Source organism: Python bivittatus, unplaced genomic scaffold, assembly GCF_059951505.1.
Source record: "Python bivittatus isolate LINGU-HERP-01145 unplaced genomic scaffold, Pbiv_v1 ctg000080_np1212, whole genome shotgun sequence".
Classification (NCBI taxonomy): Eukaryota; Metazoa; Chordata; class Lepidosauria; order Squamata; family Pythonidae; genus Python; species Python bivittatus.
The window spans coordinates 84,637,746-84,662,616 of record NW_028277035.1 but is presented as its reverse complement, the minus strand read 5'-3'; the positions used below and the strand labels follow the sequence as shown (position 1 = coordinate 84,662,616).

Here is a 24,871-nt window from a genome sequence, read left to right as displayed (position 1 = left end):
ATGTTTTGGCTTGTCATGCTGTGGTGAATCACACATACAATATTGATTAATGTTTGTGTAGTTATTTGGTTTGTTGTAATTTCTGTCATTAAAGTTATTAATTTCTATTATCACAGCTTCTATATTCTATTAAGCATGTTACAGCATGAATGGAAGATGGATGGGAAAATCCACAAGAGGCAGAAAAATGTACAACATGGGGTTATAACAGTTTAATGAAAGAACTTTAATAGAAAAATCTGGTCTGCTGGAAAGCTGAACATAAATAAACTGATAGGAAGTCTTTAGGCTGCCAAAGAAATAACAGGAACTTGGAGATTTTTAAGAATAAGACATGTTTTCTGTAAGCTAAAGAGGTTGCTGAAAGTTACAAAAAGAGTTAAAAGCATCAGCTGGAGTAAAGTGCGGACCTCCAAGAAATCTACCATTTGAGAGAAGACCTCTTCTACTGTATGAGTGATCATGTGTAAATAAGCAATCTCTTTAATCAAACTTTTTTTCCCCTTCCTAGCATTTTCCTGCAGGTGCAATGGTCATTCTCATGGAGGGGCTTGTTTGGAGGGAGAGCAACTATTTTTGTTCTTCTAGACCAGTGTTTCTCAACCCTGGCCACTTGAAGATGTGTGTACTTCAATTTCCAGAATCCCCCGCCAGCCATGCTGGCTGGGGAATTCTGGGAGTTGAAGTCCACACATCTTACAGTTAAGCTTACAGAAAATAAGCTTCTGAAACACCTCTCTGCTTTTCCATATAAGAGCTTTTTACTCATGGAACAAAGTAAGTGCTGGCTGGGGAATTCTGGGAGTTAAAGTCCACACATCTTCAAGTGGCCAAGGTTGAGAAACACTGGTCTAGACCTCTCAGTAGTCTTTGATACTGTCTGTCATCATTCTGGTGGTCACCTAATGCGAAGAGAGGACTCTGGAAAAGACCCTGATGCTGGGAAAGATGGAAGGCAAAAGGAGAAGAGGACGGCAGAGGATGAGATGGTTAGATAGCATCACCGAAGCAATGAGCATGAAACTGAGCAAACTGAGGGAGGCAGTGAAGGACAGGAAGGCCTGGCGCAATGTGGTTCATGGGATCACAAAGAGACACGACTTAACGACTGAACAACAACAATCATCATTCTGGACCACCTGCAAGGGTTGGGAATTGAGTCCTAAGGCAAGACTTGAACTCACAGTCTCCTGGTTTCTAGCCTGGAGCCTTAATCACTACCAAACTGGCTCTCCTCTTTAATAAAACTGAGTTGCATGAAACTTAAGCAATGGCCTCATGCTGGGTTCTTTAATAGCCCTCTCCAATGATCTTGCAGCGCAGTCCTGATCGCGCTGCCCTGCATAGGGGCAGGCAAGCTCGGCTACGCAGAATTGTGCCTAACATGTGCAAATCCAGCCAGTGTGAGGCTGCTACTAGCGTGTAACATATCTGAGAAGGAATGATGTAGATCAGAACTAGAGGGCAGCAGGTGGGAATATAAGCCATGAAAGAATATGTGCTGGAAGTAAGTCCTCTTTTCCACGCGGTTCGGAATATCCTTTGGAATGCCGCGGCCGCTGCTGACGACGCAGCCATTTACTCTGAGATAAAACGAGTTTTCTAGATCGACAGTAGATTTCATCAAGCTTCTTCTGAGGAAACACGCTCAGGGCCGAGCTTTTCGGCACCCGCGGACCCAGGCACGGAGGGAGAGACCGCCGCTCTCAACAGAGGCCTTGCAAGACCCGGGACGCGAAACGCAGCGGGGCGCCTTGCGTTTGGGCGCCCGCCGCCCGCCGGGCTTGCCAGCAAGGCTCCCCGCGGGCCCGCGCCTCCTCTCCCTCCCCGCTCAGGCCAGAGCGGGCTCCGAGGGACGAGGAGGAGGCGGCGCCGGGGAGGAGCCAGACGCAGGCGGATTCAGGCTCGGTTGTCCTCGCAGCCGCCGGCCTCTCCTGCGCCCAGCAGCGGCGGAGAGCGCGCGCGGGAGAGGGACGGAGCGAGCTTGCGGAGCGGCCACGATTCCCGGGTGCGTAAAGCCGGCGGGGCTTAAGATGGCGGGAAGCCCGGGGGCTGCGTTCGGCGCGGGTGAGGGGGTCGGGAGCCCGGGGGAAGGGGCGCGAGAGCCCGGCGCTCTTGGCTGGCGGGCGGAGGCAGGGGCGGGATGCACCGGGGCTCCCCTTTGGAGATAAAGGGCAGGGGGAGCTTCTCCCGAGGAGAGGGAGCGCGCGCGCTCTTCCTTTCGCGGGAGGGCTAACTTGGAGCGTGGGAATGCGAGCGGCGTATTAAAGGGCGAAGGGGGAGTCCTGCAACCTTGGGTGCGGATGCCCGCTGGTTCCCCACCGCCGCCAGCCCTCCGCTCCCCCGACGGTTTATCCCCCATTGCGTGATGGCTTGTCAGGGGACTCTTCCCCCCGTCGGGGAACACGGGAGCCCCATCATGGCGTGTGCGTTTCGTACATGTCACCAAAGCGGGATCCTAAACTTGCTCATCAAGAAACAAAAGTGCCTGAGCAAGCATGGTTGGGAGCGAGGCAGCCATCCACCGGGTGCCTTCCAGATGCGCGGGGCTACCCTTTGCATCACAGCCAGCCGGCGCAGCTAGGAAGAGCCAGCAATGTAGTCCCACGCTTTGGCTAGCAGGGTAGGTGTCTAAAGTTTCTTGTTTTTTTTTTTAAGGGGGGAGTTTGGCAAGGTGAGTTGATTGCCTGAAATAATAGGGAGGAGCTGCCAGGAGGATTGGGAACTTGTGGGGTGAGGCGGAGGGAAAGGATGTGTCTGCAGGGAATTAGAATCCATGATGTGTGCGCATGACATCTTAAGAATGCATAAGCAGGAAGGGATGTGCAGAAGAAGAGGGCGCATCCTTTTTCCCTGCAAGTCCAACTGGACTATGTGCTTTGCAGATTGCTTCCTATGTGCTATGTGTTACTGTCCTCAGTGGATACCTTTTAATGTCCCAAGGTAGCATAGCATTACTATATTAAGTAGTTTTGAAGATAAAAGAATAGGCAGAGGTGTTTAATTTGGCGCTTGCCAGTTAGTTGTGGTTTCCAGTCAGAATATTTATTTATTGCATTGCATTCCAGAAAATCCATTTAAGATTCAGTGCAGCACAGTCTTCACTTATGTTTCACTTTCTGTTCTGTACTGCTCTCCTGTCATGGCACTGATTGTACAATCCTGAATGTATGCACCAACCTAAACTAGGCTTTTGTGATGTGTGATTTAAGTAGACTTATAGCAGTCAAGTTATTTAAAAATTGGATGTAGCTTCATTTCTATTTGTTGCATAGCCTCAATCTGACCAGAGCCAGTCAGCTTGCTTTGCACATGAAAGTAGAGCTTCACATTGTGTAGTAAGATCAGTATCAAGCAGATTTTGATGCCTGGGTTAGAAAATTCAGATTGCACCTCCCGTTGTGGTGATATAATAATATTTAATAATAATTAACAAAGGACTGATTAGCAAGTCTTTTGCCCTAACCTGAGCCAACAGATTTTTTTTATCTCAACCTGCCTAATGACAGGTTCAGACTTCTCAGCAAGAGGATCAGTAAATGTTCCAAATTGATGGACCAGATCAGAATTGTCCAGTTTAGAAGTTTTCAGAGGTGTTGGACTGCCAGAGTTCTGAATCAGTGACGTGGGCTAAGCGTTCCAGTAATTGTATTCTATCCAGAATGTAGCAGCTTGGAGTAAGTTTTATATTTTAATGGTGTGGTAGCATGCCTATCATTCTCATAGTTGTGACTCAGAAGCCTCAGTCCATTTATGACTGTCTTGTGGCATCAGAAAGGCTAATCAATTTATTATTGTAATTTCTCTGATCGTTGTGAGCTGCCCAGAGTCACTGAGAGTTGGGTGACATACAAGTTTGTATGGTGGTAGGGGAAGGGTAAATGGTAAGGCCAGAGAGAAGTGAAATGTAGGAATTATAGAAAATAACTATTGATAGGGGTTGTTCACAACAGAGTGTTTAGATGTGACACAGATGTTCTCACATGGATGACCATTTTTCACAGTTTATTCATTTATTACCCCCTCTCTCCTATTGGCCATGTCCATGCATGTTCCTTGTTCAGAATATTCTAAGCCTCCAGTGATGTGAGTTGTGTAGAGATTTATACCTCAAAAAATGTTGGCTGTGGCTCCTAAAATTGTTTGAATTTAAAGTAAATGAATGGGCTAAGATTGGAAGATTTCCCTGCATGGCTAAATTAGAATTTCAAGCAAGTTCTGATATCCAGTCTTAGTGCTCTGTTAGACTGTGTTGATAGTTGCATGCCATTTAGAACATTGCTGAATGTTTATAAGCCCTTTTTCAATCAGTAGGTTGTATCTCATAATTCAGTTATGAATAAAAGATTTTGTGGGTTTGTGAGATTCCATATGTGGTTGCTGCTTATTCTGTCTGCCCAAGAAGAATCTCGGCAAGTGCCACTACTCTTTGGGATAACACTGCTAAGGCAGAAGTAGTAATGCATCCTGAAATATATTGCTGAATAGCTATTAGCAGTAGAAAAACAGCAGTTTTCAATCCTTTCCCTTGGTTTCCCTTTCCTCCTCTCAAAAACCAATCTCCTACAGCTATCGATCAGCTAATAGGTGGGTTGTCTGGAAGTCTGTGATGGGTGGCACAAGTCTGAAGGATTTTTCAGTGTAATGCAAGGAGGAATTGCTATACACATGAGTAATTGAATTGAGTATACGTAACTGTTTACAGGTAGTCCCCAGTTTAAGAACGAGTTCCTTTCCCTTAAGTCAAATTTGTATGTCAGCCAGAATAATACTCTTTAAAATAATACTATTTATACTACTGTATAAGTAGTATTGTGTAATGAACTTGAACCATTGTGTATTTAATTTGAATCATTATGGATTTACCTTTAATTTTGTTACATTAGGCTCCATTCTTAATTATGGGTTGTCAGTAAACTGGGTATTCTTAATCCGGGGACTACCTGTATTTTAAAATGTACATGATCCAAAATCAAATTTAGGTTTCATTTTGGTCTTATCTTCCTTTCCCTGCCAATAATTGTTTTATTGAGCTTAGGGCTGGTAAGATACCATTCCAAAGCTAAGGAAAACCCTCAGCCAAGGAAAAAAAGTCAGGCATTTGTTAATCATGTAGAGTAGCTGATTTTCTGCTGAAGATAATGGATAGTGATGAGTATAGCTGGAAGATCACTATCATTGTTCGTTTAGGAATATTAAACATACCATGTCTCATTGTTTGTGCTTATTGAAAAGCACTCATGTCACCTCAAGCTATGAATCAAGCTATTTTCCACAGAGATTTTATTAATTTAAAGCATTGCTGTGCTGCTCTTCAACCAGAAAAAAATTCCCAGTGAGGCTCTATACTAATCAGTAGGGAAGACGTCATTGAGGAAGGAGCAGGAGCATGGGGAAAAAGTGATAACATGTAATGCTGGAGTTTAAGGAACCTAAAACTTAGCGTAGCCTCATATGTATTCAAAAAGGCAAATTAAATAAACTTAGAGCAGTTAAAAGTAGGATCTCTTGGCAGGAGAAGCTACTGGGAAAAGGGGGGTTTAAAGACAAAGATACTAAAAGGAAATTGCAGATGATTCCAGTGAGATGAAAAATAAAAAAGGAAAGAAGAAGCAATGTAGTCACACAAAAAGCTTAGTGAAAACATAAAACTGTAAGGACAAATATAAGAAATGGAAAGAGGTCCAGGTCACAAAGAATAATAAAAACTCTAGAGTTGGGGTCAAGAAGACAAAAACCACAGCATGAACTGAGGTTAGGGAAGGAGACTAACGAAAAGGGCTTATTTTGATATGTTCAAATTAAAAGAGAAAAATAAAGAATCAGTATATTGGCTGTACAATGAAGATAAAATGCTACAAGTAGTGGCAGAAAGGCAGAGCTACTCAATTCCTATTCTGGTTTAGTCTTCTGTAGCAAAAAAGTATGTTTCCATCAGAACATTTTGAAGAGCCGAATGAAAAGGCAGAATTGATGCTTTGAAAAGGATAACAACATGGCCTGGGAATGCCTTTGTACTCTGAATGAATTGAATCAGTTAATACCAAAGGTATTAGCTGATGGTCTGAATAAAATCTAACAGACAAATTCTAAGTTTTCTATTTGGGAGACAAAATTCAAACGCACAGGTATAATTTGGGAGGCTTTGTAATACTTGTGAAAACGATGTTGGAGCAAGAGTTGATTGTGAACTGAATATGAGCCAGCAGGATGATAGGGCTATAAAAAAACCCAAATGTAATTATTCCACTATGTTCTCATTTCATTAAACATCCACTTCAAATACTGTTTCTTGTTCTGAGCAGCCATACTTTAAGAAGGATTCGGAGAAATGGAACAAATTTAAAGAAGGCAGCAAGGATGATCATGGAACTAGAAACCAGGTCTTATAAAGAAAGGTGGAACGTTTAGTATGTTGGTGCCTTGAGAAAAGATGACCCTGTATGTGTGTATGTGCACTCTTTAACTAGCTGAAAGAATACCATGAAAAAGAAGGTCAGGATCTGTCCTGTTTCTTTCTGGAACAGTGGACTTAAGCTACAGGAAAGCAGAATTTATCTGAACGTCAGATGCAATTTTCTAACAGTAAGAGTAGTTTGATAATGGAACTGATTGGAGCTAATGATTCAAAGAGTGGTGGGCTCATTTTCATTGGATGTATTCAGACAGAAGCTAAACAACCATCTACTTGGGATACCAGTACCGAGCAGGAGGCTGGGCTCAGTGATGTAAATGGCTCCTTCCAACTCTATGCCTTTAGAGATACTAGCTCAGCATTGGGAAGAAACACCTCGGAGAGATTCCCACAGCCAAATGCCGGACTAGATCAGTCGTTGGCCCTGTGTGGGTTTTGTGCTGTACCACAACGTCAGTTAGGTCAGTGCTCTGTTTGAATGTTATCTGAGCATCAACCTCAGCATTTGGGGGATATGTCACAGGGAAGGGCTGAGGGTTAAAGAAATTATGGTTAAAGCAGTGAGCTGGTCAGTGGACATCAGAGAGAAGCAATTTCTTCAAGGATATGAACAAACTGTTTTTGTTATTCTGAGTCTTGTTTATACATGTATGCCCTACAGTAACCCTTCTTTTCCTGGCCTTTTGTCTGTCTTGTACTCTATCCATACTTGTAGTATACAGGTACTTCCTCCATTAAATAGTAGATGGTTTTTCGCCACCCATTTGTGCTTCACGTGTGGGAGTTGGAAGGCATGTCAACAAAATCTTGCAATTTTATCCCCTTCATACATTCCAGTGGATTTACAGGTGGTCTAATCTATGTTGCTGTAAGCATATTGCAAGGTAGAAATGGTAGGGTGGAATCAAACTCTTTTGAATTCAGGACATTTCAATTTGTTGCTAGTAGGTTGGAAAGGAATATTGTATATCTTTTATTATGAAGCAAGTTGCTAGCTCTTATGAGCGACTACAGCAGATTCTGAAACTAATGTTCTCTCTTTCCTACATATACCTTGTGACACACACACACACACATGTATGTATGTATGTATTTGCTACAATGTGTCATTTATAATTTATTTTCAAATACTGGATTCTTATACTGTACCATAGTTTGAAATATTTAGAAAATTCAGACCAAATTAGCTGATATCTTTTATTGGGGTAATTTATCAGATAAGTTCCATGTTATGAGAATTCTTTGAATATGTACATTTAAACCAAAATACACAAATATAAAATTAAAAACAATGTGAGAGACAATGCTTGGGGAATTTTCAAAACAAAAAGTGGGATTCAATTAAATGAATGGGATAAAATCTTTTGTAGGGTGAGAGCTGTACTTGGTTTTTGAATGGGATGCTGTGGGGAAAGAAGGAGGGTCACATTCCAAAAAATGGTAATGGCCAGGACAAAATCCAAATGTGAGTTCATTTAATTTACAAAACAAGTACTCTCAGGGTTGCTTAGCTGTTAAAGTATAATTGGAATGTGCAATTACAAAATTTTGCTTCAGAATGCTGCTGGGTCAGAGTAAGGTCAATTTACAGTGCAATTCTATATCTTTTCAAAAGTAAGTTACTCGTTGAGTTAAATGTTGCCTAGTGTTAAGGTTGTGGGTACAAGTTTGCAAGAAAGGTGTGGAATTTCGTATTTGGACACAGTTGAGGTAATTGGTCAGCCAGTTCTCTTAGTCCAACTTTCCCCTGAGGAGCAGCCTGGTCATTAAATAGGCTTGGGGGTTAATGTTGAGTATCTGTGCTTGGTTTCCTGATGATGAAATGCTTGTTAAGGTTAAAAGGTCTTTTATTAATACAGTCATGTTCCTAAGAGTGTTCTGGAGAGAGCCTGCTTTGTGCAAATTGCTTTTTCTCTTTGTTCCCCTTCATTAGTGCTTCTGTAGGTAAGTACTAAGTGTAACATAAGGCTAGAAAAAAATAGCCCATGTTCTATTACCTGAGTTGTGATCTTCCAGGATAGTATTAATATACTGGAGCTGATGCATTATGATTGGGAACTGATGTGACATATCCAATAGTCTGTCTTAATGATATGGGCTAAGCAGTTGAAGAGATAGTGACTCTTTTCCCCCACCTCCCTTTCCATTCGGTAACACAAAATGTACTGCGTGTAACCTAGTGCTGGGGTAAAATTCTATAATTAATGATGCTATAATGCCCTGCTTAATTGAGGGGATAGACATACCAGAGAGTTCTTCAGCGCCATAAAGTCAGTTGATGGTCCTTCTAAATCAGGATGCTCCACCTGCTGTCATCTGATGGGTCAAGCCTGATCAAAGACCAGGAAGGACTGAAAAACCGCTGGCTGAACACTTTTCCAACCTACCCAATAGGCCATCCACAGTTGATCATGATGTCTTACAGCAGATTCCTCAGCTGCCAGTCTTGGATGCCCTAGACCCGCCTCCCTCTGCTTATGAGATCAAGAAAGCAATCTCACAGATGAACTCAAATAAAGCAACAAGGTAGGATGGCATTCCTGCTGAGATCTACAAAGCACGAGACCCAAACACCTTATAGGTGTTCCAAGTCATCTTGGAAACCAAGATGATCCACAGAGGAGATGCCTGATGACTTCTGCAATGCTCTCATTGTGGCTCTCTATAAAAATAAGGGAAGCAAATCAGACTGCAGAAACTACAGAGTTATCTCACTGCTGTCTATCCCAGGCAAAATCTTTGCCTCTATTCTCCTGACAGACTTGTCACTGTCTCAGAAAGGAACCTCCCAGAGGTGCAGTGTGGCTTTTGGTCAGAATGGAGTACAGCAGACATGATATTTGCCATGAGGCAAGTCCAGAAGTGGATTGAGCAGAACAAGCCTCTTTACTCTGTCTCCATTGACCTGACAAAGGCATTTGACACAGTAAACAGGGAGGCTCTCTGGATCATCCTGAGATGTTATGGATGCCCAAGGAAATTTATGAAGTTGATTCAGCTACTCCATGACAAAATGACAGGACAGGTTCTTTACAACGGTGATACATCAGCTGCATTTGCCATTTCCAATGGGTAAAACAGGGTTGTGTGCTAGTCACAGTCCTGTTCAATCTGTTCTTCAATTGCATGTTGTCATGTGCTGTCCAGGATCTGAAGGAGGGAGTGTACATCAGGTACCAGTTGGACGGCTCTCTCTTTGACCTCTGCCACTTGAACACACAGACAAAATGCCTCCATACAGCCAGCCAAGACACCACCTTTGCTGATGACTGTGCACTCCTGGCTCACAAAAACAGTGATATACAGTTGATGCTGAACAAATTCTCAGGTGCTGCTATGCTCTTCAGCCTGACTATCAGCCTGAATGAGACTGAAGTACTTTACCAGCCCATGCCAAATACCAACCCCGAAGAACCAAAAATCACTGTTGATGATGCCCAGCTGACAAATGTAAACAGCTTCAAATACTGGGGAAGCATCATCTCAAGCAATGGGTCTTTGAACAAAGAAACTGACTCCAGGATCAACAAGCCCAGCCAGGCACTGGGGCGGCTGCGTACTAGAGTCCTCAATCAACACAATATCTGTATCTCCACAAAGCTGAAAGTCTACAGAGCTGTTGTTATCCCTTCTCTCCTATATGGATGTGAGTCATGGACTCTGTACCAAAGACAAATCAAACAATTGGAGAAATTTCACATGTGCGCTCTCTGCTCCATCCTCAGCATTCATTGGCAAGATCCTTCCTCCAACCTGGGGGTCTTGGATCGCACGAAGTCCACCAGCACTGAGTCCCTAATTATCAGAGCCCAGATGCAGTGGGTGGGACACATCATCAGAATGCATGACTACTGTATATCTCGCCAGTTGCTCTATAGTCTCTATAGTACTGGAGTCTGGGAAAAGACCTCAAGGTCGACCACACGCACACTACAAAGACATTGCAAAAGAAACCCTACGCCACTGTGACATCCAGCCAAGGGAACTAGAAGCTGTGGCTGCTGACAGAAGCTGCTGGTGAGCCCTGTGCTATGAAGTCTCCACTGGCTTTGAAGACAGGCGCTGCCAAAAACTGACAGAAAACCATGAGCGGAGTCACAGAATAACACCATAGTTACTACAACAATGGACTTCCAGGGTCCCCATTGTGCTAGACTCTGCGCTTCCAGACTGGGTCTGCAGAGCTACCTCCATGTCCACAGTTGAACTGCACAACCTGTCTTCTTCAAACCCAAAGGACAACCATACATCCAAGATCATTTTAGCTAGAGATGCTTGAAATTGAACATGAGTCATTCCGTTTGCAAAGGATGTACTCAGCCATTGAGCTATCTCAAGCATGCCATTTTGTCACCAATGGGCAGATTTTCTACCCATGTAGGAAACTGGAAGAATTCTGGCTTTCTGAAACGTGGATGCTTTTCAGTCTTGACAAAACCAAGGTTTAAAAGGTCTGTTTGAAAAGAATTTAGCTAAAATGAGGCTGAAACTTTCATTACACAACTCCATGCTGTCAGCCTTTCAAGCTGTTCCCAGACTGACAATTACATCCCATTATACTAAGCTTCCTGCCTCTGGCACTGAAAAGTTTTATATATTTAACAGATGGAGCATGTGTCCTAGCTCCAAGGAGAACTACAGTGCTATTTCTGCTGAATTTCTTCCCTTACAAGCAGAATTTGGCAGAAGGAAGGAAGAAAAAAGAGAAATATAAGAGGAGGAGGATTTTCAGGTAGCCTCTTGCACCAAGAAGATTCAAAGTTAGTACTAATATAATAGTACAGAGGAAGCATTCTGTTTTATGACTTTGAATGGGCATACCATGGCATTTTTCACCTACTAGGTCACAAATCACAGTCTACTGATGGACCACCCCTTGATCACCTTCTCTCAGGTTATCCAGAGCTTGCTGACTCCAAGGGTTTGGGCAAAGAATTCACTACCTGAGGGGTCCTAGGACTTGGCTGAAGCTTTGTTATGCTTGCAGAATGCAAGATTTGAAAGACACACTGACAGAACTGTCCAATTGCATATAGCAACAGAAGACACGATTCTACCAGCAACAGTGTTCCACCATCAAAGGTAAACCAACAGAAACCTTAAGTCATAACAGTGATACAGAAAGGAGGAACAGGATAATGCAAGAGAGGAGCACATTTATACCATATCCTGCACTTCCATCCAGTTCCATCTGCTCAGCCTTTCTCTGCCACCACTTGTCCTGCGTTTCTTGCAGTTCTGTCTATACTTTAGACTGCAGGTGCTTAAATTTGTCTTTGAGACAGATGATGGATCATTCTGCCAGTCTGCATAGGCCATGTTCTTGGCCTGGAGGGCTGCTGAAATGGTCTCATGGTTTTCATCAAACCAGTCTTGATGTGCCCAGGTTTTCAGTCTGGGTACAGTTGTTGCAGTTTGCATGATGAATCTTTAAACTGCGTCCACTTTTCAGAACAAGTTCCTACAAGTGGTAAATTGCTGGAGAGTTTTTCATTAAGTACATCTTGGAAGCATTGAACTTGGCCTGGGTCTTGCAGTCTGCTGATGTTAAATGACTTTCTGACAGTCCTTGGTTACATACGATGTAAAGGTTGAGGACCGACTGGACCAGCCTGTAATCTGTCCAGCACTCAGCACCTTGCATGGTGCAGGTGATGGTGATGTCTTTAAGGTCGCACTGATGTACTATGACATAGTCAAGTAGGTGCCAGTGTTTGGACCTGGGATGCATCCAGGTAGTTCTGTACTTGTTTGCAAGTCTGAACATCTTGTTAGTGATGCACAGGTTGTGCTTGGTACATTTGCTCAGAAGCAGCAGGCCGTTGCTATTTAGTTTTTGCACTCTGTGTCTCCCAAGGACTCCTTCCTAGCTGTCACTGTCTGTCCCATCCTAGTGTTGAAGTCACCCAGAACGATGAGCTTGTCGCTGACAGGGGTTGTTCGAATAATCTGGTCCAGGTCCTCATAGAAACCTTCCTCATCTTCTTCTGGACTCGTGAGAGTTGATGTGTAGGTGCTGACAATGGTGATATACCTGGACATGCTGAGAGGAAAATGAAACTTCATAGTGCGTTCATTTATTCCAGTGGATAGAGTAGAGGAACATTGTTTGCAAACAGAATGACCAATGTGCAATTTCTAGCATCTCCAGCTAAAATGATCTTGGATAAGAAGCATCGAAAATGCCTTGCCTAAGGTGTTGGATTAGATAAAGCAGTAGTCTGACTCAGTGGCTGAATTTACATTGTATGGTAAACCATGGCTTGCTTAATCCATGGTTTGTTGCCTAAGTTCACAGAACACCTGAAACCAAAAGCAAAAGATCACATGTCTTAGCAATGTGAAAATGCAGACATTGTGGTTTGTAAGCTGCTTATCATGATGTTTGAACCCAGCCAGTTGAGACTTGGTCAAGCAATGGTTAAACAAATCATAATGTAGTGTGGTATGTAAACCAGCGAGCATATGGCAGCCTAGATTAATAGCCCAGATTGCCTGTAAACATGTTGTCTTATTATCTTGCAAAATTATGCTGTGGCATATATATATATAATAAACTGACATTTATATACTGAGCCTTTGGTAATGTCGGCGACTTAAGGAATGTTTCAACCCCCTTTGCTTATGTAACAGTTCTTGCCTATTTCCCTCAAGGTCATTTCCCTGATCCTCTACAGGTAATGAAAATATGTTTTTATTGTTTGGGACCTATACTTCAGAGGCACGAACTCATTCATAACCTAAATTGCATATTCATTTAACTTGTTTCTTGAAACAAAGGAGGCTCTGGTTCCTAAAAGCCAACCAAAAATATTTTTAGTTAACTATATATTACTAAGAATATATAGTTGTATATTTATTTTAAGGAATGCCTACTATTAAGGACCTCAATATTTGGTATTCAGTACAAAGTTTTAATATTATTAGTAATGCTAAAAGAATAATTGTTTAAAAAACTTCAGCATCAGAATCATGTTTTCCAAAACCTGCTCAGAGTCCTGCTGGATTAGAACAGGGTATAGATCCTGACAAATTAATAAATAAAATAAATATATGGATAAATATGATGTATTTTGTTTGTAATCCAGCTAAAGCTACTTGAGCGATATTTCCAGACTAATGACTTCAGTTAAAATGCTGCATCTTTACCCATCTTTACCACTTTTGTTGGGGAAAAAAAAGTGATGGGAAGATTGGATATAGAAGAAAATGTTATCTGGAACCTCCATAAAATTATTGACTCAAGCAGAATGATAGCCAGATAAAGCCTCATGAGGAATCCTGTTCTAAATGAAACCAATAAAATAAGGTAGTTGAGACTAATGGAATGGTGTACAATCCTTAGAAATCAGGTCCGTGGAGTTCAGTGCTTTCCCCCAAAGAAATAGTTATAAAATTGGAGCCTTTTAAGGTGGTGAAATTTAGCTAGATTGTGGCCACATTGTTGAGTATCATCATTGCATTTTGGAATTCCTTTAATTTTCCAGCCATCATCTTGTAGTGATTAAGAACTGGGGAAGAAAAGCTTTTATTGAGGAAAAAGGTAGGGAGAGATCATTTCTCCTCATTCTTTATGTTTTTTACCTTTTTGGTCATCTGTGCACCAGAAACGGTTAATATATGTTGTTAGACAGGCTAATAGAGGAACATCTTCCTTGGCTTAATTTGTAACACTGTTCTTCTGAGTAATAAAATGTTAGGTATTCTGCCTGTTCCAGGACAGTTTTGCCTTCAGGTATCTTATAAAAATAGCAAGAAGCCCTTTTTATCGAAGATAACTTTCAGTCAAGTAAATACGAGGGGTAAAATGTGTATGTATATATGTGGCTTGCGGGCTGTTTGATTCTGTTGGCTCTAGGTGGCTATAAAATACCTCAAGAAACCCATACATATAAACGCAAAAATCCACAAATCAGCACCAACACATACAAATATAATGTGCTAACAACCCCACCTTCTGCAGAAGGATATAGAAATTATCAGGATCGTAACTTGGAAAATATATCACTTTTCTCTTGTTATTATAAATAATAGTAATCAGACCCATCATTACTTTTTATGGACTCAGACTTGGCAAGATTTGGGAAACACAGCAAGTGTCAAATAAATATGCATTTTTGTATTCTTGGGCACCTGATACAAAGAGTTTGCTTTGTGGTGTGTTGTTTATTATTATCTTGCCCCTGTATGTACCATTTTTGGTGTTCTTGCACTTCTACTCTTGGGGCTGATCCTGCATCTTTTTTTATGTTTTCAATTCAAGATGGCTGTATCTTGTGCAGAAATATAAGCCTTACAGTGGTTCTTTATTGAAAGCTCTGGAAAAATCAGGGTGTAACAGTGCCCTTCTGATATGCAGCTTTAGAATTTCCAGGTTAAAGTTTAGATTGAACTACCTGGCTGTGTTTTCTTGTATGAGATAGACCAGTGGGTGCTTCTTGCTTTATGCTAGCATTTTAAAACTAGGTTTCTGCCTAACTAGTGATTCTGGAAACCTACACTAAATCAATAAGGCATCCATGAACACGTACGTGTGTGTGGTGTGTGTGTGACTGAGCAGATGTGCCCATGTGTAAAGGGGTTATGGAGTGCTTGCCTGAACCAATTGCTTTAATAAATTATGCATTCTGGTGCGACGCAACAGTATTGTGATCAAAAGCTGTCTCCTCTGCCATGGAGGAGACAGGAAGATGTAAATCTTTTTAACTTTTTTTTTTTAAAGGCCTTCAGGGATATTAAAGGTACTGTAATGGAAACTGGTCAGTGAATCTAAATTGATTGGTGCGTACTGCTGTAGGCAAGCAAGGAATATCTGTGGGATGTCAGTGGACATCCAAGGGCACCCTGCCCTATTCAACATAACGTCTGTTTCAGTGAAATTCTGTGATAGTTTCCAGTGGGATTTAAAAAAGATATATATATTGTGACTTGTGGTAACCTTCTAACTGTAGTGCATTTATCCAAAAGGTCCAGCTTTGTCTCCTATGGTTGGCTATTTTCTCAGAAACAAATCCTTGGGATAAAGCTTATATATTTAATCTCACGACTATTAATGGTGAAAATGCATGATCAGTACTTGATAGAAGCCTCTCAAATGATGTTCTGACTAACTTTTCTCTCCTTAATAGCTTTCTGAAAGCAGCAGACAGGACCCTTTTTATCCTTTCCAACCCAATGGAATAATTTTATTTATTTATTATTTTTGGTCCCTTCAAGTCAGTATTGACTCCTGGTGAATGCCTGGACAAGTCCCTTCGGTTTTCTTGGCAAGATTTCAGAAGTGGTTTGCCATTGCCTGCATCCTAGGGCTGAGAGAGAAGGACTGGCCCAAGGCCACCCAGCTGGCTTTGTGCCTCAGGCAGGACTAGAACTCCCAGTCTCTTGGTTTCTAGCCTGGTGCCTTCACCACAACACCAAACTCACTGTCTTAATGGAATTATATCTTAATTATATCTTAAAGGAATAATAGAAAGAGATTATGTAGAGGGGCTTGGGATTCCAACCTTCTGACTGTCTGCCAGCAGGATAATTCTCCAAAAGCTGAATGAACTGAACCAAATTTTATGTGTGGGAGAAGCTGGCAAAAGAAAGAGTATGCTTCAGAATGGGCTGAAAAACAGCTTCTCCCAAATTCATCCAGGGCATTCTTGTGGAAGAAACAATTGGGTAGCAGCTTGGAATATTGGTGACTGTTCCAAAGCCTCATCCTGCTGCTGTCCTGGGTACATGACTCAGAGTGGAACATCTAGATCAGTGTTTCTCAACCTTGACAACTTTAAGATGTGTGGACTTCAACTTCCAGAATTCCCCAGCCATCAAGGGAATTCTGGAAGTTGAAGTCCACACATCTTAAAGTTACCAAGGTTGAGAAACACTGATCTAGATCATGCTGGCTGGGGATTTCTGGGAGTTGAAGTCCGCATGCCTTAAAGTTGCCAAGGTTGAAAAGCGCTGCTCTGGAGTCTGCCCTGTGCTTCTCAGTTAACATGTTCACACAAACATTTGCTTTCTGCTAGCAAAGGGGTTGGAAGGAATTCCAGAAGCTATGCTGTGCATGCTTTTCCTACCTTGTGTAATTTTAACATTATACATAATTGTCCTACTTTTTCAGCAATACCAGAGAAATCCTATCTATTTAAAAGCAGTTCTGTTGTCTGTTAGAGAAGATGATTAATTCCATATTAGGAATTAGCTTTCTTGAGAAATCATGGACAAATATCATAGAGAGTAAAGGAAAAGTTAGGTTCCCCATAATTTCACTTTTGTGTTTCAGGGAAGAGTGAGTCTACTCCCTAATATTTCTCTTTCCTGAGGCCAGAAAGATGTGTTGGTCAACAACTCCTATCATCCTTAGTCAACATGATCACTGACATACCTGGAAGGCATCAGATTAAAGGTTGCTCTATAAGTATTATTAGTTGACCTTATTTTGCTGTTTGTATGAATGCATATCTTAATTTCACTATTCTTTGTACTTACAGGAAATATATGCACCATGGCTAAATTCAGGTGTTAACATTAAAGTATACTGGCTTCATGGGTACAGCATAGTTGTCTGCAATCAGGAAAGCTTTCCCAAATACAACAATATACTGTATATGTAATTCTATTTAAACCAGGACCTTGAAAATACAGATATCCTGTGAGTTTTTTGGAGAATGCCTAAACGAGGTTATTATATTTGGTAGTTGCAAGTAATAAAAATGGATCTAATTTCTTATGAATATGTAGGTAGTTACTCAGTTTTGAAAGAGAGAATGGAGGCTACTTACAGCTTCTCCCAAAGTTGCACCAACCACAGGCTCTAACTGTTTTCCTTCATGTATTTATATAACTGAGTGGATGTTAACATCATCCATTCATTTTTTCTTCCTTACAAGAAACAACCTATTCCTTAGAAAACATTTTTGAAGAGTAGGCTTACAGCTAGTCTTTTCCTGGATATGTTAGTTGATTAAGTGAAGAATCTTGAGTCAAGTCTGGTTCCAGCTGAATTAGATTTACTGCTTTGATGAGAATTAGGTTTTTACATGTTCAGGCCTCAGGATTTTCTTTCGATATTAAAGGGAATTGAGGACTAAGATTAACCTCTGCAATTGGCAGTGGTTTGTCCAGCCTGTTCAACAGATTTATTTGAAAACACATAAACTCAGTCTTGTCTCTGAAGAGCTCTTGATGGTTTGCAGCAAATCAGTAACTTAAAAAGATCCTTCCAATTTACAGCATCATGTGAAACACAAAAACCCAGCAATCAAAATATTTGGAATATTAAAAAGCAGAGCTGGGTTAAAATGGTAAGGTATAATTATATTTAATTCCTTCTTGTATAAGTAATGTTTTGGAAAATTATTGAGACTGGCTTCCCTTCAAATTCAAGCAAGAGTGGCTCCTTTATATATGATATGTTACAAAACAAGGCAAACTTAGAAATTTAGAACACATTTTCTAAGGGGGAAAAATAGATGAAAAGACTTAACTAGAAATCAGAAACAATTCCTAATGTTTATAATGCTTTTTAAATTTTGTATATTAATACTGTTTTTTTCAAATAAAGGAATCTATTGCAGTTTATAATTTCATTATATGATTTATTTTGTGTTGTCTATTGCTTTTGATATTTATATTTTGTGTAGAGTTAATCATAATTTTCAGGTTTTTAGATAATATAGTATATTCAGTTATCTGTAATCAGTTATTGGAATATTTTAAAAGTTATAATTTTAACACATTTCTAAATCCATTGTTTATTCACCCGATCCTTCACTTTTTTGTGTCTTTTCCTTCTGTTTATATATATTTTTTCTCAAAATGTTCAGTAAATAATATACATTAAAAAAAGTGATTGACTTTCCTTGGAAAGGATTACCAGAGCTTAAGTGAGCCACCAAAAGACCCTGCCTTATGGGTTGTTGGGCTATACAAAAGGTCATAGCAGAGGATCTCAATAGATGGATAGGGGAACATGGAAGGTGAACATGGGAGAAGGTAGCCATTCAAATAATCTGGCCCTAAACAATTCAAAGCTTTACAGATCTTCAGTGGATCTTCTGTAGCATTTAGAAATAGGAACTCAATTATTTTAAAGAAGGGAACCATCATGCTCCATGCACACAACCTTGGTTAGCAATTATGGATCAACAGTAGTTTCCAAAGTCAGTGCATTTCCACAATGCGGATGTGATGTAACTGAGAAGTAGCACCTTGGCAAGATCTGCATCCTTCAGAAATAGGAATAATTGGTATTGTACTTAAATTACTTAAATGCACGTTTTCTTCTGGTGATACAACTTGCAACTTTGGATCTTAAATAGGCACTACCGAAGAGACTGGCTGACACAAATGTAGCATACTGTGTAGACAATAACTAGAAATAGGTCACCATTTTCAGATCTAGCTTAGCTGTTCTCTATCCCCTCTTTTTTTTCCTTTGTCCTCACACTTTCTCTATGAAGGCACATTTAGCCACATTTTTCAATGTAGGAAACTAGTACAGTATTTTGGGATATAATGAGATAAAAGGAAAAAAAAGATGGCAGTGATACCGCTGTTTCTAACTAAGCATTAAGCTTTCATTGATCTTTTGCTATATATTGCAGAGGACTCTCCATGCTCTGCTGTGGATGTGGGTCACTGTTTGGGGTGATTTATAATTCCCCATTGTAAGATGCAAAGAATGGTATATACGAGCTGCTGTTTTTCCTCATGCAGTGTAATGAAAGGCAGCCCATTGGATTGTATTATTGTACTAGAAGCCATGGTTTGGGACAGTAGTGACAGACTCCCAGCTTGCTGCCTGTTGAAGAGCAAAATGTTCGTGTTACAGCTTTGGAGAAGAGAATTACACAATCCAGAGCTGTAGACCGAGAAGTTGAAAAGTGTCCTGGAAGAAGATAGTAGTGAACCATTTCCATACACTACTGTTGCCAAGAAAAATATACAAACTGTATAATTACCAGGAACTCAGCTTGACTTGAGATAGACTTTCTTTTCAGTCTTGCCCATACAATATCTGACTGAACTTCAGTGAAAAATAAAAGTTGTAGTCCTTTTTCATATCAAATCCTTTTGCTCATCTCAAATATGTTATTGAGGCTAAGGAAATGACATAGTTGGTTCCAACGTTCCTATTCCTAGACCTAGAACATTTCTTGGGATAGGAGTTTTGAAACATTGGAACTGGTTTGAAGGCAGCGTCTGTATTTGTTTCTAGACCAATAACTATATTTGTCTTTTACAGTAAAAACTTAAATTGTTTTAGGCTAAAAGATTTTATTGTTGTTTACCTTTTTGTGGACTTTGGACTGAAATCCATAAAAATGTACTTCTTGAGAAATGTTTTAGTAATTCAGGCGCTATGTTTTTTATGTGGATTAGAATATTGTTAAAAATGCATGCTGAAATGATTTGTTTCACTATTAAAAATCAGGCTGAAAACTCATGTATGGTTAATGTTGAAATCTTTCTGTCTTTCCATTTTTCTTTTCCTTCTATGTGATCATTCTTCACATTTCAGCTGGCTGTTATAAAGCAAAATCTGATAACTTACTGCAGGATAAACTCAAGTGATGAACTTATGAACGTTATTGTCATATGTATGTGAAGTGGTATTTAAACAGGCAAAATATAATTTAAGACATGAATTCTTTGCTGGACCATGCGACCTTGCCATAAAATATTGGAGGTTATTCGCTAATAGTGATATACTATTGTGTGCTTCATTTAGCATCATGAAAACCGGGACACTTCGGTGGCTTGTTGACTTATTTCCCATTTCCTTATTCTGGTAAACTTGAGTTTTTTAAAAATCTTGGTCTGTATAGAAGATGCAAGTGGTTTTTTTTATATATATATATATATATGTGTGTGTGTGTGTGTGTATACACACGCATATACATACATATATACATACACATACACACGCATACATACATATATATATTCATGTTTTCAAAAAAGTTAAAGTACAGAGAAATCAAGAAAAAGGAAAAAAGAAATGGGGGAAGCATGAAAAAGAAAGAGTAGCTTCTGACTTTCCTTGGTACAGGTATAGATGTAAAATATATTCACCTCTTACCCTAATATCTAAAAGTTTACATAATAAAAATAGTTTTTAATCTAATATTCAGGAAAATTCCTAAAATCAATCTATTTCAATAATACATATGATTTGTACAAGATATTTCTGTAACATCAGTCATCGAATCCCAAAATCAAAATTGCTTTTTTTTTAGCGTCAAGCAGAGTCTAAGAGTGGTTTCCAATTAGAAACAAAGCTAGGCAGTGCCAGAAGACGCAAGTGTTAATTAAATAGAACAATGTTTGTCTCATTAACACAGAGATGCATTTATGTCTTTGATTTAGGGAAAGCAAGGGGAGATCTTGGAATGTGTTTGGCAGAACTGACCAGCTGTTGAAAACCAGCTGCTTTTGACCAAATAAAATGATATGGTATTTTCAAAATGCAATCTTCTTCTCCAGAGAAGCTACAGCTCATTATTTAAGGCGGGCAGAATAACCAAGCAGTTTCTGTATTTCCTGTGAGGCTGTAAAGGATTCAGAGTAGTTGGGAGGGGGGAAGGTATTCTGTCATGTACGATTTGACTTGCGTTTCTTTGTAACTAGAATCTGAGATAGAGACTTCTCGCTTGTTATGTTTATTGTAAGTGCTCATACCCTGCCATGCTTTCTCTCTCCCTCCCCCTGCCTCCCAAACAGGGTAGAATAAGTGGTGGATTGTACAGCTTTTTGAAAACACTTCAGATAAATCCAGGTTTGCGTAGATCGCACATTGGAACAGATGGATAATGGAGACTGGGGCTATATAGTAAGTATTCCTGTTGCCCAATAACATACATTTCTCAGAAGTGACACGCGTGGATCTGCACGTTACATAAAACAGTGCTGTTTTTACAGATAGCTATCCTAATGCCAATGCTACATTTAAAAATACTAACAGACTTCTCAGACCTACAGCAAAAGTTAATTTACTATGTTAATTAGAAGAAGGAGAATTCAGAGGCCGTGTTTATGCTGATTGGAAAGCCCTTGTTTATGCATTTGATAAAGTCAGATGATCTCCAAATTGTTAGTCTGAGAGCACCCAGACTCTGTGCTCAATTATTTGTGTGTGTGTGTGTGTGTTTTCTGAAAGGTTGTGTACTTGTTTCCTTTCTTTAAAAAATTGCCATTGCCAACCATTAACTTCTAATTCAGGAGAAGAATTGAAACAGGTGGGTGTGCAAGTGTACATATGTAAACACACATATAAGGTAAGGAGAGAAAAAATACAAGCAGTTCCTAAATAGTGACAGAAATGGACAGTGACTAGCAGAAATGGAGGTTGTACAGGAAGAGGAGACATTTCACAGAGCCAGGCTTTCAGCAAGCCTGATGGAGCAACCCCATTTTCAATCAATCTCTGCCTGCTAGAATGGCTGCTGCCTGGTGAAATCTCATTCAGTGAGGCTTATATTGGAGAATTTCCCAGTACCCGTTATCCTTCTTGGAATATACGTATGTCCTAGCTAATTCAAGTGAACATCTCCTTTAGTTCCACAGCAGAGATGTTCCAAGACATTTCTGTGTGCCTTGGATTCTGCCCCCATGTTATTTCTGCATGATTTTTTCGATGAACCAGTGACCAAGTACTTTCCAGTTGTGTTTCAGAGTAGTCATTGCTGCTTGAACTCTTTCCCCCATTGAACAAGGAAATGTTACGAGTTGTTTCTCTTTTCTAGAGCCCCTACGTCATATTTGAAAGGGCCTTACCTGCCAGAAGCTATTTATCTCTACAGCTTCTCCAGTAGACACCTCAGAATCACTGCTTTTCAGTTGTGCTGTTTTTGTAATGTTATTTTAGTGAGTTTTCTTGTTTGTTATCTGGCTCTTTTCTTCTGAAAACTCCATTCAAGTCTGATACATTGGTCCTCCCACACTGAATTCTTTTAATTTTATTATTCAGTTGGGTTGTTTTTGACTATTATAAGCTATCCTGGAATTCAAATGACAAAGCCTATAGGGGAAGCTAAAGGTCACAGGCATGCTGCTTTAAGTTGTGGCCTATTGGATTTGCTTACCCTTTTAGATGAAGGTTAATTAGAAGGTCAAACCTGTTGTCTTCCATTCCAGAGCTCAGGAGATGGCATAATGAATTAATATTCGAGAAAGGCAATTTCCAGTTAAATGTTAGAAAAATACTTCCAAACAACAAGACTAGTTCAGTAGTGAGCTCGAGCACCAAGAAACTGATAAGCCTTTTTTTTTTTGCTGGATATGTTAATCAGAACCTAGACAGTTAATTGTTGGAAAGGCTTTAATTTGGAATTAGAGCAGTGGATTGCACTCAGTGGCCTAATCAGCTCCTAGCAATTATAGGATTCGATGCTACTTACCAGCTTTGTTTTCCTGGTGTGAATTGCAGTTGGGCAGCACTTACTGTTAAAGTTAGATGTCTTCATTGTCTCCAAAATCAAGAAGAAAAGTACATAGAGAAAAGCATAGAAGTATGCCGAGTGATGTATGTAAATGAGACAAGTGTTTGTGAAAGTTGCCACATGGAGTGATGTAAAGCAGCCTACAGGGGGACTTTAACTAACAAGAAGTGACCTGCCTGTAGCGTGTGCTACCCAAGTAATTTGAATGTGTATTCTGCAAGCGTTCTGACCTGGAGGTGTTCTTTATGATGATATTGTGTTAAGTTATACAGTTCCTATTTCATCTTTTTAAAAAGTTGGGGATTTCTTTATGGTGATTTGTTGAATACGTAAAAAGTGATAACATGCTCATGTGAGTGTAAAAGAGCTCTGAAACTATTTCTTTTTCCTCCCCAAGATGACTGAGCCGGTCACTCTAAATGTGGGTGGACACCTGTATACAACTTCGCTTACAACTCTCACAAGGTATCCCGATTCGATGTTGGGGGCCATGTTCAGGGGTGATTTCCCTACTGCCAGAGATTCTCAGGGCAATTACTTCATTGACCGAGATGGGCCACTTTTCCGGTATGTTCTCAACTTTTTACGAACCTCAGAGTTAACTCTACCTTTGGATTTTAAGGAATTCGATCTGCTTCGGAAAGAAGCAGATTTTTACCAGATTGAACCCTTAATACAATGTCTTAATGACCCCAAACCTTTGTATTCTGTGGATACCTTTGAAGAGGTAGTGGAACTGTCCAGTACACGCAAACTTTCAAAGTACTCCAACCCAGTGGCAGTGATCATAACACAACTAACCATCACAACTAAGGTCCACTCATTGCTGGAAGGCATTTCCAACTATTTTACCAAGTGGAATAAACATATGATGGACACTAGGGACTGCCAGGTTTCTTTCACATTTGGGCCCTGTGATTACCACCAAGAAGTCTCTCTTAGAGTCCACCTGATGGAGTACATTACAAAGCAAGGCTTCACCATCCGAAACACGAGGGTCCACCACATGAGCGAACGAGCCAACGAAAACACAGTCGAGCACAACTGGACTTTCTGCAGGCTGGCACGGAAAACAGATGATTAATTTCCTGTTCATTCTCTGTTTTTCCTTTTATTCTCAAGAAGATGGTCCAGCTTCTCAGAACAACGTATTAGAAACGGGTCTGGCTTTGTCTAAAACAGCATTGGAGGCTCTCTCTTCTTATTTTGCTATGAATATTTATTATTGATTTTTAAAGACTGGAGAATGGACATGTGCTGGACTCTTCTGTCTCTTGTCTTGTAAGAAACGTATGCATGTGGCTGCTCAAATATTATGACTTTTTAAAAACGAAGGATAAAATAAGAGGGCATCCTTAGAAAAATGGTAAATGATCACATTGTGACACTTTTCGTTGTGGTCATTGACTTCAGTATAGAATGATAAAAATCAGCCTCCAGGTTCAAGCTGTGTTTAATCCATCTCCTATTATCACAAACCACTGGGAATAAGACAGGTAATTTCCCATGCCTTTCTGTGCAGATCACATGGAGATAAATGCAAGATGAGTTCAAGCTGGAGAAATTCCTTCTGGATTGTCCCCAGAAATGGTTACGGTGCTTTTGGAGATGAAATACTACCATCATGGAAACTAACCTAGTTTTTCCTAGATCAGTGAGCAAGCAGTATTACAACAATTTAGTTACCAACAAACCTCTAAGGCCAAGCCCTGCACCTTGTTTTATTTTTCAAAATACAGCATTTTGCAGTTATGGCAACTGTTTCTTTCTATGCATTATAAATCAAGCAACCAAATATTATATCTGCAGTTATAAAAGTACAATTAGAAGTATTTATATGGGATTCTGAATGCAAAACCATCCTGTGGTAGAAATCCTTATTTTTTAATGCCGGGTGCAATATTATTCCTAAATGTAATGCTTTCCAACAAAAAAGCTAATAAAACAAGTGTGGAAGTTATATTTGCAAGCGTTTTCTTCCTATTTTCCTACTTATCTATCTGCATGTTATTCTAGGACATGT

General features: G+C 40.1%; 1 protein-coding gene across 3 annotated transcripts; it reads left to right on the top strand.

Moving 5' to 3' along the window:
• The first annotated feature begins 1,466 nt into the window (after positions 1-1,466).
• Positions 1,467-24,798, top strand: KCTD6 (potassium channel tetramerization domain containing 6). 3 transcript variants are annotated; one of them, XM_025166186.2, is made up of 4 exons: positions 1,467-2,008; positions 16,689-16,811; positions 21,131-21,239; positions 23,246-24,798. In XM_025166186.2, exons 3-4 carry the CDS (start codon positions 21,213-21,215, stop codon positions 23,930-23,932), a joined length of 714 nt encoding a protein of 237 aa, XP_025021954.1. In that variant the 5' UTR covers positions 1,467-2,008; positions 16,689-16,811; positions 21,131-21,212; the 3' UTR covers positions 23,933-24,798. The 3 variants fall into 3 exon arrangements, with proteins under 3 accessions (XP_025021954.1, XP_007427468.1, XP_087990572.1); XM_007427406.3 differs by lacking the exon at positions 16,689-16,811; XM_088134446.1 differs by lacking the exons at positions 1,467-2,008; positions 16,689-16,811 and having other exon boundaries at positions 18,012-21,239.
• Positions 24,799-24,871: the final 73 nt, after the last annotated feature.